Source organism: Sinocyclocheilus rhinocerous, unplaced genomic scaffold (genome assembly GCF_001515625.1).
Source record: "Sinocyclocheilus rhinocerous isolate Xijiao unplaced genomic scaffold, SAMN03320098_v1.1 scaffold1585, whole genome shotgun sequence".
Classification (NCBI taxonomy): domain Eukaryota; kingdom Metazoa; phylum Chordata; class Actinopteri; order Cypriniformes; family Cyprinidae; genus Sinocyclocheilus; species Sinocyclocheilus rhinocerous.
This window is the reverse complement of record NW_015642871.1, coordinates 6,815-25,885: the sequence shown is the minus strand read 5'-3', so window position 1 is coordinate 25,885 and position 19,071 is coordinate 6,815. Positions and strand designations below refer to the sequence as shown.

The following is a 19,071-nucleotide window of genomic DNA, read 5'->3' as shown; positions in this document are numbered from 1 at the left end:
CTTTCATGTCAAATGAAGTGTTATGCCTTTAGGGTATTGATGTCCTGGGACAGTCGCTGACAGTACCTCTGTTGTTTGGAAACATTTTTTGCCCTGTTACTCAGTAACCACACATAATTCAGTCTGAAATCGATCCCCTCTGCTGTCCCTTATGGCCTTATATAAGTGACTCACTAATAAAACACTGTAGAATAATTTCCCAGAAGTCCCACATTCCTCAAATGTGCTGACTTTAAAAAGAGGAAGGGATTTGTTTTTTGTCCCAGATGACTTGATATTTTTAGAGTATTCATTTCCTGTGTGTTGTGTCTTTTCGTATTGTGTTACTGCATTCACATTAGTGGTCTGTTATATTCTTCTAGTTTCATTTATTAGTTGTGTTTGCTAAAGCAAGCAGCACTATTACTATTTTGAATACTTAAGGTTAAAGAGATAGTACACCCAAAAATGAAAATGCTGTCATTTACTCACCCTCATGTCATTCCAAACCTGTAAGACTTTCTTTGTTCTGTGGAAATATGAAACAAGATATTTTGAGAAACGTCTCACAATGGAAGTCAGTGGTAACCAAAAAGTTCGGTTACCAAGAATCTGAACAAATCCTTATACCTAAGTATTCAACTTTGGCACAACTCTTCGTACAGTTTCTTCAAATCGTGTAACTTGTTAAAGGGAGGTGTGTTATTATTTTTCTAAAGAACCAGATGATTGATTATTACTTGGCAAGCGATAAAACAGGCAAACCAAAATCACCCAAAGTGGAGGAGTCCTAAGAACATGTACTATTGACAATCAGGGATTCAAAATCTAACTTAAACTCATAAATAACACCTTTAAGCACATACTTTTATGTAAAATATGTAAAATATTTAACATTCTGCAGTATTTGTAAGCTATTAAATAATAAAGTATTATAACTGATCATGCAAATTTTCTTTGATTGAAGCACAAAATATTTTTTGCCTGATGGAAAACATGATAATCAGGAAATTCTAAACTTCATATAGATTTTTAAAATCAACTTTTCACTCAAATTTATACTGATACCATAACAGCTCTCAGACTGTTAGAGCCAACTGTTTGTCAATTCTGGTCTACAATAATGCATAACCATTGTCAGCAGCTCTACAGTGGCCCCAAAAAGTATTTGGACACATTTGTTGACACTTACGAATGTCTGAATTTTGTTGCAGATACAAAATATCTAACTAAGTGGAATTTTGTTTCAAGAAAGATAGCAAGGGAACACTGTTCAAGAAAAAACTTTTCTCAAAAAGCTGGGTTCATAAAACAAGTCTCAAAGTGAAGAGAGGTGTGAAACATTGGAACACATTCATATGTGACAAACAACACCCGTGTAAACATGACGGTAACTGATTAAAAATCACTGTCACAGCAGTTAATGAAAAGTCATAAAATGAAGAAGTAGTTTTAACCTTGTGCGGTCTTCGGTCACACACACACATACACACACATACACACACACACACACACACACCTATGAACTGGTGTGACTGTAACACTGCAAATATGTAAAATAAAATCAATAATTCAACTACAATGCAGTAAAAAAGTGGCGCCCCCACACCTTGATGCTCATGACAGGAATAGCATGTATAGTTATCTTTATTGAAGTTAATTAGGTTTAAATCGCCGTCATGCATGGATGAATGATATTTTTGCAATTTTACACATAATAATCCACGATGATCACATTACACAAAACTGAAATTGCACGTCAAAATAACACATTGTCAATATTTTTTGAGACCCCCCAAAATTTCACAAATCACGTTTTCAGGGGAGCCCATGTCTTATTAAGGGGAGCCGAGCTCCCCCTAGCTCCCCCGTAGTTCGCACCCTGCCTGCAAGGCTGATCAGCATGGCGCTGTGATCTTCACGTTAACCACCAAACACGTGTATGATGTGTGTATATAATAGTTTTACATTGTGACGCATTTGAATATTATGCATCGAGTTATGCTTTGAAAGATTTGAAAGCTATAAAGAGGAAAGATTGTCAGTGAATAACTTACATTTTGGTTTGTTCATCACAGAGATGAATGACTTCAAGTATTGCAATATAGCTATAGTGCATGTACTTTTATGAGCCAGGTCTCATGAAAATGCGTATAAATAGTACGCCAAATAAAAACGAAAACTCGTGGTATTGATACGCAAAAATGGACTTTGGCGTGCATATGATACGCATGTGTTTGGCGTGCATATAATACGCAGTTTTCGCGTGCATATGATACGAAATTTGTTGGCGTGCATATGATACGCAGTTTTCGCGTATCCATCGCGTAGCATATACACGCCAAAGTCCATTTTTGCGTATCAATACCACGAGTTTTGGTTTTTATTTGGGGTACTATTTATACGCACTTCCATGAGATCGGGTTGACTTTTATGGTGCTTTTTGAAGCATTGAAAAATTATGAAACATGAATTTTAGGGACTAAACAGTAAATTCACTAATTAAATGAAAACCTTTCATCTAGCCTATGCATTTTTTTTTATCTATCCATTCATTCATAGCCTAAATGATCAGGCTGAATCAGGCTCGTTCTTTTATGATAACACTGGAGTTTTGCTCCAGTCCAACAGACCAAGCTGACTCCTCAAGTAACCTTCTCAAATTAAACGTTAGATGTAAAATTCACTATAATATATAAAATGAAATGCTGGATTATTTCCACATGTCTAGTGGTGAGCAAATTCTCTTCAGTGTAGCCTAGGCTACTTTAATCATGTGAAGTTACAACGCAACCACACGACAGCAGAGAGTCTTTACACGTCTCTTTCAAGCACAAGCTCTCTAAACCCCCAAAAGACTGATCTTGGTTATTTAGTTTAGGGATCCGTGTGAATAACCTGCACACGGACACTGTTTTCCTCTTGGCGCGCTCGTGAACTGCACAGCTGGTCTCGCGCTCTCGCGCGTCTTCATTCACAGCGGGACTCGGCGGGAGTCGCTCAGTTTCTCTCAGTGAGCAGAAGAGTTCACTAAAGGAGCCGTTTAAACTCGCTGTCGTCCACTCTGGAGTAGACTTCGTTAGATGTTAGAGTTTAGGTCGAGTTTCAGTCGATTTAAACGGAGAGCTGCCTCCGAAAGTTACAAGAGCAGTTCTGCTGGTGTACGTTTCTTTTCACTCAGCTGTTAGTTCGTTTCATAGTAGATTTTCCTTCTCTTTGTCGCTGTCTACAGTTAGTTTTATTTACAGGTTGAGAAAATGCCGAGAGGTTTTTCGTCGAAACAGCTTTCCCGTCACGCTTGGCCACTTATTTTCGCGGGTCGGCTATTTTAGTCTGTGTCGTGTGATGTTTGCTGTGTGGAAACCTAACTCTTGACTTGGCTTTTGCAGTTTTGACTGATCTTACTGGTGGCTTTTCACAGGTGAATAAGTTTGGACAGCTGTTCCCCATCAATTTCCCATCTTCAATGGTTTGTCTAAATTTACCGCTGGAGATCCTCCGCTGACAGAAGTCGTTAAAAACTTTCTTTCTGAGTGTTTCAGTTCGTGTTTCCAGTTGCAAACATGGATAAATACGACGATTTGGGACTTGAGGCGAGTAAATTCATCGAGGACTTGAACATGTATGAAGCATCGAAGGACGGCTTATTTCGCGTGAAGAGAGATGCGGGAAACAACCCGGATTTTGAAGAAACCAGAAAAGTTTTTGCCTCAAAGATGACTAAAATACACATACAGAAGCAGCAAGAGGAGATGGCAAGAAACAGTTTGGCAGCAAGGATCAATGGAAGTCATTCAAAAGTGTCCAATAACACATTTTACACCAAAGACAGACCACCCATCAATAGTTGTAGACAGGGTGGTGAAGCAGCAGCCAAACCACCCATCATGTCTGGACCAATGGTTGGCACTGCCAGTGTGACTCCATACATATCTTATGAAGGACAAAAGCATCATTCGGCCAGCTTACCTGATGGATCCAGCAACAGGGCTTATGACATTAAGGAGACTGGTAATGCTGTTAACCCAATACCAGTGCCAGCCCGATCAGCACCCTCTACCAGCCCCCCTGGCACATGGGCATCAAGAAGCGGTTACCCGTCTCAGGCGCCATCGTCTCCTTTCTCAAACAGTTCCTCCTCTTCTAGCTCACCTGGAGCGGGTCAGAATTATTCTCCAGTGTCTCAGGGATTCCCTCAAACAGGGAAGTCTCCCTCTCAGTCGCCCACAGGAACATACAGGGATGCATATCACCAGCCTCAACAGGTTAGCCTTGGTCAGCACTGCCAACCAAACTCTGCCCAGTGGCCTGCCAGTGGACTGACATATCAAAACGGGGGAGCTCATAATATTGGTACCCCCTCCCCTACCCAGGTGACCCAACCTCCATTGTCCCATGGAGGGAAGCAAGGTGAGCCATCCCAACCCAAGAGCTCTGCACCCGGTAACCCGACAGTGCCCGCTTTTACCCATGTTGAGTCGCCCCATGATGAGTCTTCCAGCCATTCTCGGGCGCTCAAGCTGCCATGCCAGACCCTCCATGTACAGACAGATCAGGGGCCATCTGCGGCTGAAATAAAATTAGAAGCTCTAACTGAACGCCTGGAAAAGGAGATGGACGCCCAGCCAAAGGCTGAGTACTTTGGTAAGCACAACGTGATCACTGCCAGTTTTGTGTTTTTATATTTATCTTTTTTACATCTGCAATTGTGTTTAGCAGCTTGCTGATTGAAAAACCCTCTGCCTGTTTCCACTTGACCTTCACTCTATATGTGTGTGGTTCTTGCCACAATGTTGTACATTCAATTGTATGTGAGTGTGCGAAATAACGATGTAGCCTAGATCCCTGTTACCAGTGCTTTTCCAGGCTTTTTCCTTTCCAGAAGCTATTCCTGGACCTGCTTTTTTCTAATCTGTTGTTAATTTCTTTTATTTCATTACATTTCAGTTATCAAAGGCAGACTTTGCTGTTATTTTTTATTTTTTTTATTGAGCTAGACTGTGATCTGTGGGAGTATGTTCAAGCTAATGGATATTTCTCACACTAAGGAAAGTTTCCTCCCTGTCGCATGGTGCCCGCTGAGTATGAAACTTCCCTAAACCAACATTGCCATCTCATTATCATTCACTCTGTGGGCAGTGGACCTGCAAAACTAATCTATATTCATTCACTTTTGTCTCTACACAAGACCTACCAATTGTCTCTGGCAGACGATATTACAAACAAACACTCAAGGTATTTTATTATCTTTCATGCTCAGTGTTGAATTTAGTTTCAGTTTACTTGTTTGGTTACAAGTTTATTGACCTAAGACTAAATGGATTTATGGTTAAAGTGCAGGTATATACTTATGGAGCTCAGAAAGATGGCATATTTAAAGAGGTAGTTCACCCCAAAATTAATATTCTGTCCTTTACTCAACCTCATGTCTTTACTGTATGAGTTTCTTTCTTCTGTGGAACAAAAAAAAAAGAAATCTTTTGGAAGTCAATGGGATCAAAAGTTGTTTAGTTTCCAATATTCTTCAAAATATTTTCTTTTGTATTTCACAGAAGAAAGTAAGTCTTAGAGGTTTGGAATGACGTGAGAGTGAGTAAATCATGACAGAATTTTCTTTTGTGTGTGAACTATCCCTTTACCATGATGCAAAAAGAGTGAATTTCAGCCAGTGTCTTTATAGTTTTGTGTTGGTCAATTTTCACAGTTTTTTGTCCTCAAAGTTTTTTTTTTTCCCTTTGGAAAGCCATATTTTCATATTTTGTCTGAACAAGACAAGGTACTCAACACCATAGGTACTCAAGTACAACCCATCCAATGGTCTGTACTGTGATTATTCACAGCCTCTGCTTCAAATTAAATATGCCATCTATCCTGAGTGAGGTCCATAAACAAGTGTAACACCGTGAAGCCTAAGTAGACTTCTAAAATGCGTAAAGAAAACATGGGTGGTCTCTGTGTGAGAGTCACCACATGACAAAAGGTCACGTAAGAAGGAGCCGAATATCATTTGGAACCTATTAATGAGCCTATGTTCCTAAACTTGTTCAGTATGCCAGCTTTAATGGCTAACAGAAGAAGCTGACAAGTGTTGACATCTGATGTGCTTGTCTTCACAGTTTCCTCTGTGTTCTTGAAAGTGTAGTCTATGATGGTGCATTGAGCAAAGTTTTATTGTTTTCCTTGTCTTAATATTCATACTTGAATATAGTAGAAGGGTGAAAAAAATATCAAAGGGAATCAGTTCACCCATAACTGAATGGATTATAGGTTTTACTGCCATATGGATAAAGTGCATTGAGATATCAGTGCAGAATAGTTCTCAGATATAAAGCGTGATGGTCTAGCAGTCCCTAGTTGCACTTGCTGTTTCCATTGTGCTCTTGTAAATCATTCAGTCTTGCTAAAGGAATTTCCTGCTGGAAAAGCATATAGAGCCATCGTAGAGTGTGTGAACTGTACTTTGGCTTGAGAGTCACCACATGACAAAAGGTCACGTAAGAAGGAGCCGAATATCATTTGGAACCTATTAATGAGCCTATGTTCCTAAACTTGTTCAGTATGCCAGCTTTAATGGCTAACAGAAGAAGCTGACAAGTGTTGACATCTGATGTGCTTGTCTTCACAGTTTCCTCTGTGTTCTTGAAAGTGTAGTCTATGATGGTGCATTGAGCAAAGTTTTATTGTTTTCCTTGTCTTAATATTCATACTTGAATATAGTAGAAGGGTGAAAAAAATATCAAAGGGAATCAGTTCACCCATAACTGAATGGATTATAGGTTTTACTGCCATATGGATAAAGTGCATTGAGATATCAGTGCAGAATAGTTCTCAGATATAAAGCGTGATGGTCTAGCAGTCCCTAGTTGCACTTGCTGTTTCCATTGTGCTCTTGTAAATCATTCAGTCTTGCTAAAGGAATTTCCTGCTGGAAAAGCATATAGAGCCATCGTAGAGTGTGTGAACTGTACTTTGGCTTGACAGTCACTCTCTCTCTCTGATTCATACTAGAACATAGATTGAGTGACAAATGCTGTCTTTGGCCTTGCATGAACTAAACAAATCAAGGATTTTTCGTATACTGAGGAGTGGGTGAATAAAGTACATTGTTTTCATCGTTAACCCCACGCAGTATTCTATTTTTAAGCCTTGAAAACGTCAATTATTCAGGCCATAACAAGTATCTTTTGGACAATAGTAGGACTGCAAAACGATTAATCATGATTAATCGATTCAAAATAAAAGTTTGTTTACATATGTTTGTGTTCTGTGTATATTTATTATGTATATATAAATACACACATACATGTATATATTAAGGAAAAATGTTAAAATATTTATATTTATATACAATATAAATTATATACAAGTGTTTACATACAAAAACATACAATACATACAAATATTTGTTAAAATATATATATATGTGTGTATTTATATTAGGCGTGGAACGGTTCAACTTACTCACAGTTTGGTTTGTATCACGGTTTCGGTATGTTTCGGTATGTGCTATGTTAAGGCAAAAAATATACTGTCAAATAAAAATAACCATATTACAGATGCGTTGTCAGATTTAAGTTGAACCGCGGTCCTAGCGCGTGCCGAACCGTGTGTGGAGAACCGTATGGTTCGATTTTTTTCTGCGAACCGTTCCACCCCTAATTTATATATACATAATAAATATACACCATACACAAACATATAGTATGTAAACATAAACTTTCATTTGCGATTTTACAGTATATATTCTGGTTATATATATTAATGGGAGTTGTGTAAATACCGCCAAAGGACCCTATTCACAAACTGATGACGGTTCCACACTTATTAACATTGTAAATCTAGCAAATATATTTTATCATATATATATATATATAAATTACTCGCTAACAAAGGTTATTCGTCCAATTCAATGCATATTGTACGCATTATTATTATTATTATTTTTGTTAAATAAACAAAACCACTGGTAAATAAAATGCACCTTAGTATCGATATTTTTTGTTTGAGTATCGATACTTTCGATACTCGCGTCAATATCGATATATCAATACTTCGGATCGATACGCCCATCCCTATTTCTAATACAACAGCTGAGAGTGATGGCAAATTTGACATCTTTCTTCTAACCACTGTAAACTATTTTTTTGCCAAGTCATAGAAATGCTTTGTTTTTGTTTGTTTTTTTGCTATTAGATCAAATGAGAATGCTATAAATGATGTTTGTTGTAGATGCCATTCACTGAAAATGTACCCAACTATGATGACATAAGCTTCTGAAAAACGTATTTAAATTTATTAAAAACTTATCAAATTATTAATCAAATCCATATTAATAATACAGCGTGATTAAAAAATTATCCCTAAATAATATAATATTAGACTTTATACTAGACTGCTGCACGTCTGGTGGTTATTTACCACCATGTAGTGCATTAAAATTGTGCAGTACATAACTAGCTGTGGATTACCCCTAATTTATGTGCTATTGAAAAGTTAATTGATGACCAAACTATTCTGTTTACATTCATCAGGGAAGACCAAGTTTAGGCACTGAAGGATGTTTCGACATCCACCTGTGTCCTGTTGATGCGTTCTGGATGCTGAGTTGGCAGTAAATGGCAGAGTAAGCCATGCGGGTGTTTATAGTCTCAGTCTGACAGCTGCTGCACCGCCGGGATGTTAAGGAATGTCTGCATTTTACAAAGTAGCTAAACGAGGACAAAGAGACGGTAATAAATTACAAGACTCTTTAGTGAAGCCTAATGGCGGTTTTGCCTCTGCTGACATCCAAATGGTTGGCGTCCCCCTTGTCTGGAGTCGGTTATGCTTGGCCTCTCCCTGCTGCTGTGTTTTGTTTTGGAAGAGACAGTGGGTGAGATGTGAGTCTGGGTTGGAGGGCGGGAGGGAGTCCCGCCTTGTGCACACAGACATACCAACAGCAGACATTCATGCTTTGTGCCCTGCGCTCTTTTGATGAAGGATTCCTTAATCTGCCTGTCGACTAGATGGCTTTATCTTAATTGTCGTCTAGGATTCTTGGCTTCCTGTCCCTTAGCTCTCGGGTTCATGTCCTGCTCTCTTGAATGGCTGTATGCTGTTTTCAGGTTCACCGCTATTGACAGCATCTGGAACATGCTCAATTACCACAGAAAATCATTTTGATCTGTCTAACAGTTTGGAAAATCTGCAGCAGCTCATATTTGATCAAATAAGCTTCTATTAATTCTAAGGCTGCAACTAACCTTTTTTTAATTGATTAATCTATTGATTAATTTTCTCTAGTTAGTCTATTAATCTAACATTTCCCCCCTGATAGATCTATTGATTATTTTATGATTTGCCCTGAATAATCCTTTGGTTAACTTACCAATAACCATAACTTCTGGCATTTATCTTTCTACATTTTATTCAAAAAATGTGGCTATGTTATTATAGTGTTGTTTTTTTTAATTCATTTTTATTTTTTGTATTTTCCTTTTTTTCCGTTGTTTGACATTTTAATTACTTATGTTTCTTTAAATACGTCTATGTCATTTTTATTTAATATATTTTTTTTTGTTTTGTCAGTACATTGAGTTAAACTAAAGTTTTTTAATGTTAAGTTAAAATGTATTTTATTTAAAGTAACAAAAATGTTTAGTTTTTTATAGGTTTATTTTTAGTTAACTATAATAACCCTGGGGTGCATTTCCCAAAAGCATTGTTAGTTAACTATGGTGGTAAGTTCCATTGAACTCTATTGGTAACGACGAAACTTGCGAACTTAGTTGCTTTTGGGAAACGCACACCACAAATTTTATGATATCCGTTCTGTTATGCAGTTTTCATGCTTGTAAAAAACAAAATGCTATATAAACGCAACTGTGGGACTTACATCCGTATTCTAATGCTGAGTAAACACAACCTATTTTCTGCTGTGAATAGTGCTGCCGAGTATGATTTACTTCAGTGCCTAGTGCCGAATGTAATCGGAAATGCACTTTATTTATTTGAAAATGTTGCTTACGCCATCTTAGAGCATAACCACAACGTAAATCTACATTGTTTAGTTTCATAAACAAACAGCTTACAACTTGCAAATGCGCTGGAAAGTGGCGTTGCAATGCTAGCCATTAGTATCTGCTCTATGGAGTCTTCGTTGAGATTTTGTGTGAAACATGACATATAAGCAGGCAACAACAACTCATTGGCTCCCAGCTAAAGATTTCCTATAATTTTGATTGTTGGGTTCGAGATTTTTGTGATGAATCACGAATTCCTAGCATGCGATGCATTGACGGAAATCATAATGTCAACATGTCATTCTGACTAGGGCTGGGCATTATAGCCAAAAAATTTATCAACGATATAATGTTTCATATCGTTCGGTATCAAAATATCTCCTTTTGAATTGGACTTTGAGCTTTGTAACTTTGCAGATCTTTTTTATGCTTAAACAGCAACATTACAGACTAACTAAAGTTGAAAAAGTGAAAAAGCATAATAGGACCCCTTTTAAGTTTTAGTAATTTTGTTGTGTTTGACATTTTAATTACTTATGTTTCTTTAAATACGTCTATGTCATTTTACAAAACAGCATCATGTATTTATGCATTGCTTAATCCAAAGAGCCGAAGCGCCATTCGCTCAGATTGCATTTAAAAACATATAAGACGCAGTGAAAAGGAATAAACGTCACAAATTTGTGGAGGTTTCTCCCTGACGCACACCTAACATTCAAATGCAAATGTTTATTTTAAATTCGACTAATATTCATTCTTTATTCTTATTATTTAATCTCCTCATCACAGGCAGGCACAGCACTCAATTCAGCATGTGTTTGTGTGTGCTGTCTGCATCACTCATAGCACGTGCCTATATCGTGCGCTATATCGAATATTTTTTCTATCGTTATCGAAGAAGGCGTACCGTCGATAAATATCGATACCGTTGTATCGCCCAGGCCTAATTCTGACCCTAATTAATTCTTACATACAAAAATATTTTTAAATGTTAAATTGTTTTGAATCCAGACTCAGTTTAAAAGTGCTACAACATGGTGTTTAAATTAATCGCTTCAAACACTTTTTGTAAAGCAGATGTGGGTCTGATTGTGTTTGTGTAGAAAGTCTGACTGTGCTTGGCGCGTTTGGATCAGGCTTTGCTGAGTGGGCAGAACTTGTTAGCATGATGTTTGCTGAATACCAGATGAAACAGAGGCTCTTTTGTGTGGGGCCAGCGCTGGCTAAGAGCAGACCTCTGTCTGTTTAACGCTGTTATCTCAGCTCATGCTTGCTTAAATGTTCTCCTTGCGTATGCCACGTAGACCAGCCTGAACCAACAGAGCTGGACAAAGAGCCTCTTGTGCTCTCAGCTCACCTTCCTAACAGACAGTCTTGTGATTTCACTTCAGCTGTGCAGTTATCTTAAGCTCATCTTAATGTAATGTTCTCTTAAGGTCATAGGGTCTGCTTGTTTACCATACCATACCATATGTGTATGTGTTTGTTTGTTTGTTTGTGTGTGTGTTTGTGTTTGTGTGTGTGTGTGTGTGTATCTGTGTAAGATCTGTATACATAACGTCTGCTTGTTTACCATACCATACCATATGTGTATGTGTTTGTTTGTTTGTTTGTGTGTGTGTTTGTGTTTGTGTGTGTGTATCTGTGTAAGATCTGTATACATAATATATGTATATATATCCGTGCATATATAAGATCTGTAAAGTCACAAAGATTAAAGTCTCTAACCCAAAGAGATATTCTTTCTAAAAGTTAAGACTCATCCATGCCTTCCTAAAACGCCTCATTCAAACATGCCCCCACAAATCTACGTCACTGTGTTAGACGAATTGCATAAAGAAAGGAGGCATAACTTTTATTCTCACTGTAGTATTGTTGCCGCCGCTGCCGTGGAGACGCTGTGTGTTTCCAAATACTGTATGGTAAGGGGCGTAACATTTCTGTCACATGCTTGAGGTATTCGGCCAATCACAATGCACCGGATAGCTGGCCAATCAGAGCACACTGCGCTTTTCAGAACGATGAGCTTTGTAAAAATATTTTTTTTGTTTTTACCTTAAACCACGTAAAAACATTGCATTACACCAAATACACAAAATAATGTTCTTTTGAACAACGTCATATGACCCCTTTAAACATACTACAGTGTAAAACATTTTTCGAAGTTGCAAATAGTGCAAGATTGTTGGAATAAATTTTACAAGAAAATTTCAGCCTTTAAAATTTCATGTTTAATTCATTTTGTTGCTTGACGTTTCATTATATTTATTTGTGAAATATACTAATCATTTTTGAGAGGGAATAGTTTGAAAGTAAATGCTACTCAGTGTATTTCACTGTGGTTTATCATGCTTTAACTAGGAGTTGCACCAGTTTTCCAGTTGAGAAGTTAAAAATAAAGGGAACAAAGCTAGACAGATTACTGACTTGTCAAGTAGTTAAAAACATTTAAAATCTAATGTACTTACAACTTTGTATGATTTTAATATCAATTGCATTATTACAATTAAGTTACATTATCAGTCAAAAGATTTGACAAACATGACGGTTTCTTATGATCTTTTTTTAATAAAAATTTCGAAATTGAAATCTTGAAATTATTTTTGTAGACAAATATAATATGTGCCTTTTGCATTTTATTTTTGTTTAAAATGTTTGCTTTTGTTTTTTAAATCTTTTTATGAGTGAAGGAAACTGATAGTCAAAGAAGATCAGTCAAAAGAACACAAATCCCTCAATCAATACTGTTTAAAAAGTATCCCAGGTAGGGTTGCCAAACCTGCAGTTTTCCCATGAAATTGAGCTACTTTTATGGGTTGATTATGGGATTTGGCTAGTCTTGGTTTATTTTTGATTGGCCAATGGGCTAGTTTTGTTTCGCAGACTTGGTAACCCTGATCCCGGTATGCACCTCATGAAGCTTGTTTGAAAGAGTGAATCAAATGTGCAGAGCTGTGGTCTAGATAAGAAATACAACATTTTAGTTTAACGTAATTCCAATACCTCTATTTGTAATTACATAACTCCCAATATCTCCAATATCAATATCAGTGCTTCACACTGACTGTCCAGTCAGAACAAACATTATTGTGGTTAGTGTCACAACACAGCTGACCTCTGCACTGATGCTCAGACGCCTCTTCAGCATTGCCTTCCCTCTTACACACTCTTTCATTAAGTTCTTCTTACCTATATAGAATGAAATTGAAAGTGTGATCTGGTTTGTTTTTTTGCTCTTTTGCAGGCAGCTGTGTGAAGTGCAACAAGGCTGTGTATGGAGCGAGTCAGGCGTGTCAGGCCATGGGCAACCTGTACCATGACAGCTGCTTCACCTGCAGCGCTTGCAGTAAGTGTGTGTGTCATACAAACTCACTCAAGATATAAGCTCGCTGTCATACGGAAGTAAACACGGGGGCTGCTGAAGTAATCGTTTACACATTCATTTATAAGCTGATGTGCCACCGAAGTCAGCGAATTCGTGAGCAAAGATAAGAAGACACAGAGCAAAATAATGTGTTTTTTTGAACATTAAAGCATGTCAACATATTCTGTTACACCAAATACACAAAATAATGATCTTTAAAAAAGCATCATATGACCCCTTTAAATATTTAAGATAGGACCCCATAAGTTTAGCTTGTATAGAGCTGTCACTGCAATAGTTATAAGTTCAACACCTCTGCGTCTCTCCACTGACTACATCCACAACTGTCTGTCATATTCACCGAGTGATCATACCAGCATATAAAATCTTTGGAGTGACTCCTGTCAGTGCAGAATTATGACGAATGTCCATCTAGTGTGATGTAAATGTCGCATGAATTCCGATATGACCGTTCAGACTGCGGTCGCATTGCAAATCATCTGACCTGAATCGGATTTAGGACCACATATGGAAGTGGCCCAAATCAGAATCGTAAAGATAAGATTCAATGTGGTTTGTGTCATGAAAAAAAAAAGGATTTGTTTAATGCTTTTAAAAGAAGTCTCTTCTGCTCACTAGGCTTGCCGCGATAGACGGTGCTGAAGGTGATACCGGTGTTAAGCTGCAACACCGGTTATGTCACACCCGCCCCCACGGTGATACCGGTATTACCGGTGTTGTCACACGTCGATTAACCGGTGGGAAAATTTCCTCACCGTCACAACCCTACTGCTCACCAGGGCTGCATTTATTTGATCAAAAATACAGTAAAACAGTGATATTGTGAAATATTATTACAATTTAAAGTAACTGATTTATATTTGTATTTATATTTTTATGTCTATTGTTTCAGCTGTTATAATGGAATCTTTTGTCCCTGTTTGTTGCTAATATGTATGTGCACAGATTTATGTTTGACGGTCAAATTTGAAGCTGTAGGTCTGGTCTGTGTTGGATGTCAGGCTTCATCTCAGTTTGTCTGTGTTTTGTAAATGATTTAGCTTGTGGTTCGGGCGTATATGTGTGTGTTCGGAGCATATAGGCTGACAGGCAACAGCACTGGGTCTGACTGAACTAAACTAAACAGAGCCCATGCACTGCGGTGAAGTTCAGATAAACCTTCATTCCATGCATTCATCCAGTCTTGTTGCCTCACTCTTTATTTAGCTCCGCTCTGGCCCCTGGGACTGGCAGTTATTTGAAGGAAAATGAGCATTCCTGAGCTTCTCCTCTGCATGACTGCCTCTGACCCACAGCGTCGCTCTCCGCAACGGCTCTTTAGTTCTCTGTGTGTGTCCAGAGTCTTGTTATGAGCGCAGTAAACGTGTACGTGTGTACCTCCACATGTTTACACGGATTACGAGACTAAAGATAGTGAGAATGCACAGCGCATAGTTGCGCAGGAGAGAGCGGTTGCCCGCTAGAGAGGAATGCGGGGAGCGTGTGAGTTAGGTGGGCTTACGGGTCCGATGAGCAGATGGAGGAATGTCTGATGTGTTTGGTCAGCTGGAGCCAGAGAGTGAATGAGAGAAACAGGTGTTTGATCTCCTGGGTCAGAGTGCAGTACGTAAATGAAGACACGAATGCTTGGCCAATGCATTGCAAGTGCACAGTCCCTCTGTACATACATACCAACACAGTAACGAAAAAGGATTTCGCTTCAGCTGTAGGACTCTATAAAATCTGTTTAATTTTTTACCAAATTCATTTTTTTTTACTAAGTTCTGTTTTTTCATTTTTAAATATTAGAATTATTATTATTATGCTGGGTTCTATTATATTTTGTTAAAATTAAATTTAGTAGTCAAAAAGCATGTCTAATTAATTGAAATCATGAAACTTATACAGTTTAACAACAAATAAATTTTGTTCCCCAAATTCTGTTGTATTTTCTCAAATTCTATGTTTCCTTTCTTTTTTTTTTTTACTATGGATTCCATTTTAATGTGTTAATTAAATTTTAATAATCAAAAACATGTCTAATCATTTGAGATCAGGAAACTTTAACAATTTGATTATCGATTTATTAAAATTAAAACAGAAGAAAAACTGTAATATTCCTTATTAAGAATGTTTTAATAATTTTATTACTACTATTTTTGTTATTGCATTTAGAAATACGTTATGCTATTATTCTGTATTCACAATTTCTTCAAGTTGACTCAAACTTTTATTTTGACAGGTTGTCGTAAAGACCTTTTCTTGTGTTCCTGTGTGTGTGTATATGATGGTAGTTGTTTTTTTTTATTAAATAAATTTCATTTTTATGACTAAATTCTGCGATTCGGTCCATGTTAGAAATCATAGAGCCCTACAAATGTCTGTGCCTTTAAAGGGGTCCTATTATGCTTTTTCACTTTTTGAATTTTAGTCAGTGTGTAGTGTGTATGTTTGGGCATAAAAAAGATCTTCAAACTTACAAATCTCAAAGTCCACTCCAAAGGGAGATATTTAGTTTTTAAAAAATCCCTTTTCAAGAACTACAACGAACGGCTCGTTTGGACTACAGCGTTTGTTTTCCGGGTTTTGTGATATCACAAAGCGGCCCATTAGAACATCATTAAAATAATTCCCGCCTACAGAAATCCGATTTATGAGACTACAGTGTTTCCCATACATTGAGTGTGGGTGTTTTTATATCACTATATTTCTGACAGAAAATTGGATGCCATTTTCATTTAATCTTGCATGTAATGTCTAAAAGAAAGCAGTGTTTTTTTTGAGCGGAGTGCTGCTTTGTGTACAGATGTTACCAGGGAAACCTTGATCTCTACCACACCAACAGTGCCTCCTGCTGGCAGATAATGAGTTTGCATATATATGCCGCCTGGGAAACACTGGACTATGGTATAAATAAATTCAACTGTATAACAGTTTCACTGCAATTCATGTTATAATGTTAGAATTAAATAACAATAAAAATAATACATATGCACTTATCTGTACATAGTAAATGCAGTTATTTTAAGCGATAGTTGACATCCTATCTAAAACGTGATTTAGCCACAAAAAACAACAATAACGTTACCACTCTCATATGTCTTGCAATATCTGTGCGTGCAAAGGTTCTGCGCGATCCTCTTGTTCAATATTCTCTGGGTCTGAATCCGGCTCAAATTGATATGGCAATATTGACGCCATCCTTAACTAAACTTGCTGCTTTGGCAAGGGGCGGGGCAGTACTGAAACACCGTCTAAGCTGTTCGCCAATCACAACGCACTGGGACAGCTAACCAATCACATCACATTTCGTTTTTCGGAAGCCGGGCGTTCATCAAACCTGGAACTAATCGAGCTGTTTGTGCCAGACTGGGGAGAAAGGTGTTGTAATAATGTAAATTATGTAAAAAATTAAGCGTTTTTCGAACCACCAAGCATGAGAGCATGTTCTAGTACACCCCCAAAACAAATTCAAGACATTGTAAAAGAGCATAATAGGACCCCTTTAAAGTTATTCCAACTGTTTTAACTTGCTCAAGATTCAAGAACATTTTAGTTCCCCTCACTCCAATTAAATCTTTTCAATTTTATGATTTTCAGAACAGAACAGGAATGAAATCTGTTGGTGTAAAACAAACATAAATTCATTTATTATAAAATGGCAAGCCTAAACAAATTTATTTGAAGCAAAAAATATGCAATACAAATAAAATTGGGCTCATGTTCCTCTTTAATTTTGGAAAAATTCAAATATGTTTGCTTTGTGCATGTTTTGAATGCTTGATGTTAATTGTACTATGTAAGTCATGGAAAGTTTCAGAAAAAATGAAACGTATATTCCAGAAAATACAGTAAATAGACACCAAAATGGATAAATGTTGGGCTGTAATTTGGCCATAGTTTTAGCCATCAGATACTGAAGACACTTTGTAAATGATTTATTCTACAGTATAGACTAGTGATGGTAAGATTCACTGATTTGCATCGGTGCAAAGTTAACGACGCGATGCATCAATTTAAAAAATGTTGGCATTTGTATCATGATGCATCGCTTCTAACATATTTTGCATTGGTAAAAACTATATATAATTTTTAGTAGATGCACTATATTTTTATTATCTAGAAAGTGACCAATAATTTGTCACCAATATTTGTGTATTATGTAGATAGATTTCTCCTCTCTAAACGGTTTCTCAAGCGCGTTCTCTCATCACCACTGCTGCTACGTGAATGTGACGTATCGCAACACTACGGAGACCGAGGCATGTCCTGAGAGTCACATATAGATTGCCATGGCTGTCTGTCTGAACCAAAGAAATAAAAGCCAACTATCTGTACCATATTGAATTGCATAGCATCATATTTTTTTCTATTGCATTGAATCGCATTGTGTTAAATCTAATTGAAATCGGATCGCACTGCATCATAATAGTGGTGAATCGTATTGCATCGCGTCGGTTTTGCACAGCTGCTTCATATGTATCTTTAATGTATTGTATCGTTGGCTATGCATCGATATGCGTATCGCATTGCCCTCAATTATGGAGATGCGCATCCTTAGTATAGATGTCTTCTGTGATTGTAAGTCCACAACTCAAACTGTCAGCGAGCTCAAAACTACAGTGTCCTAGTTTTTGCGTGTCACTCAAGTTGCTTAATATAATTTATTCCAAATAAAAAATAAAAAATAAATTTTTATGTTGCAGATTGAGCTGGATCAATGCTCTATGCTCAAACTGATCTCTCAGTTATATCCTACAGAAGAATTCTTGCTGTGTTTAGATCGGAGGGCTTCGTCAAGCAGAGAGACTTAGAAATAGCATCATAGACTACACAAACGGCCCATATAAGGGAAAGTGTGAAGGAAAACATCGCAAAGCCCCCATAATACTTAAAATGTCAACAGGCCGAGAAGAAATGCTTTGATTTCTGGCTTCTTTTTGGACACGCTTCATGGACTTCAGAAAGTTGTGCAGGAAATGGCATAGTCTGCTGCACTAACTAGTGCAAGGGAAGTATTTTACATTTCAAACTACCTGCTTTGAACATCAGATGAGTCTTTGTATGTCTTTACTGAACACAAGCTCATAGAGAGTAACCCAAAAGTCACTGACTCTACCACTCCCAAACTCTTTGTCTCCTCTGGACAATCAAGATTTGCCGCCTTGAACTCAATTTGGCTTGTTTTGTGGCTTCTCTGTGAAGGCGGAGACGCCAGCAGTGGTTTGTGTGGAGGGACAGAAGATCATTGTTCTGGAGCTGTTAGGAGGGCAGCTTTGTACGTGACCCAGTCCTAATGCACTCAGTATCAGGCCCACCAGGGATTCCCTGACATTTAAGTGCTGTACAGAGGTTTTTCAGCTGAAATTGGATGGTATGGTGTCTTGGTAATCCTGTATCCTCCAATGTATTTATAGGTACAGTGGCCTTAAAAACGCCAATGAATTAGATAACAAAATAACAAAGCAATGGCATCTTTGGTTATCTGAACAATAGGGGTTGAACGACTTCTGTCGACTTTTTTAAATGAACAAATAAGCCTGAACCTGGAGCTGAGACTCAAACACCTTGTGTACAGCTATGGCATATGACACAGCGCTGCCCACATGGCTATTGCTCCTATAACAGCTCATTTTTATCAGAACGGCAATTAACTTACTTCTACAATAAGCTGTTTAAAACGTGCATTCTCCCGTTCAATTTCGAGCATCCAGTAATATAATCACA

At 37.6% G+C, this 19,071-nt stretch overlaps 1 protein-coding gene across 1 annotated transcript; it reads left to right on the top strand.

Annotated features, from left to right (window-relative positions):
• Positions 1–3,003: 3,003 nt before the first annotated feature.
• On the top strand, positions 3,004–13,326 carry LOC107756905 (LIM domain-containing protein 1-like; the record flags this gene model as incomplete). The annotated part of the gene is made up of 3 exons (XM_016574232.1): positions 3,004–3,448; positions 3,535–4,623; positions 13,225–13,326. Coding segments are annotated over exons 2-3 (1,183 nt in total), but the record flags the coding sequence as incomplete, so codon positions are not given.
• Between the last annotated feature and the right edge of the window lie 5,745 nt (positions 13,327–19,071).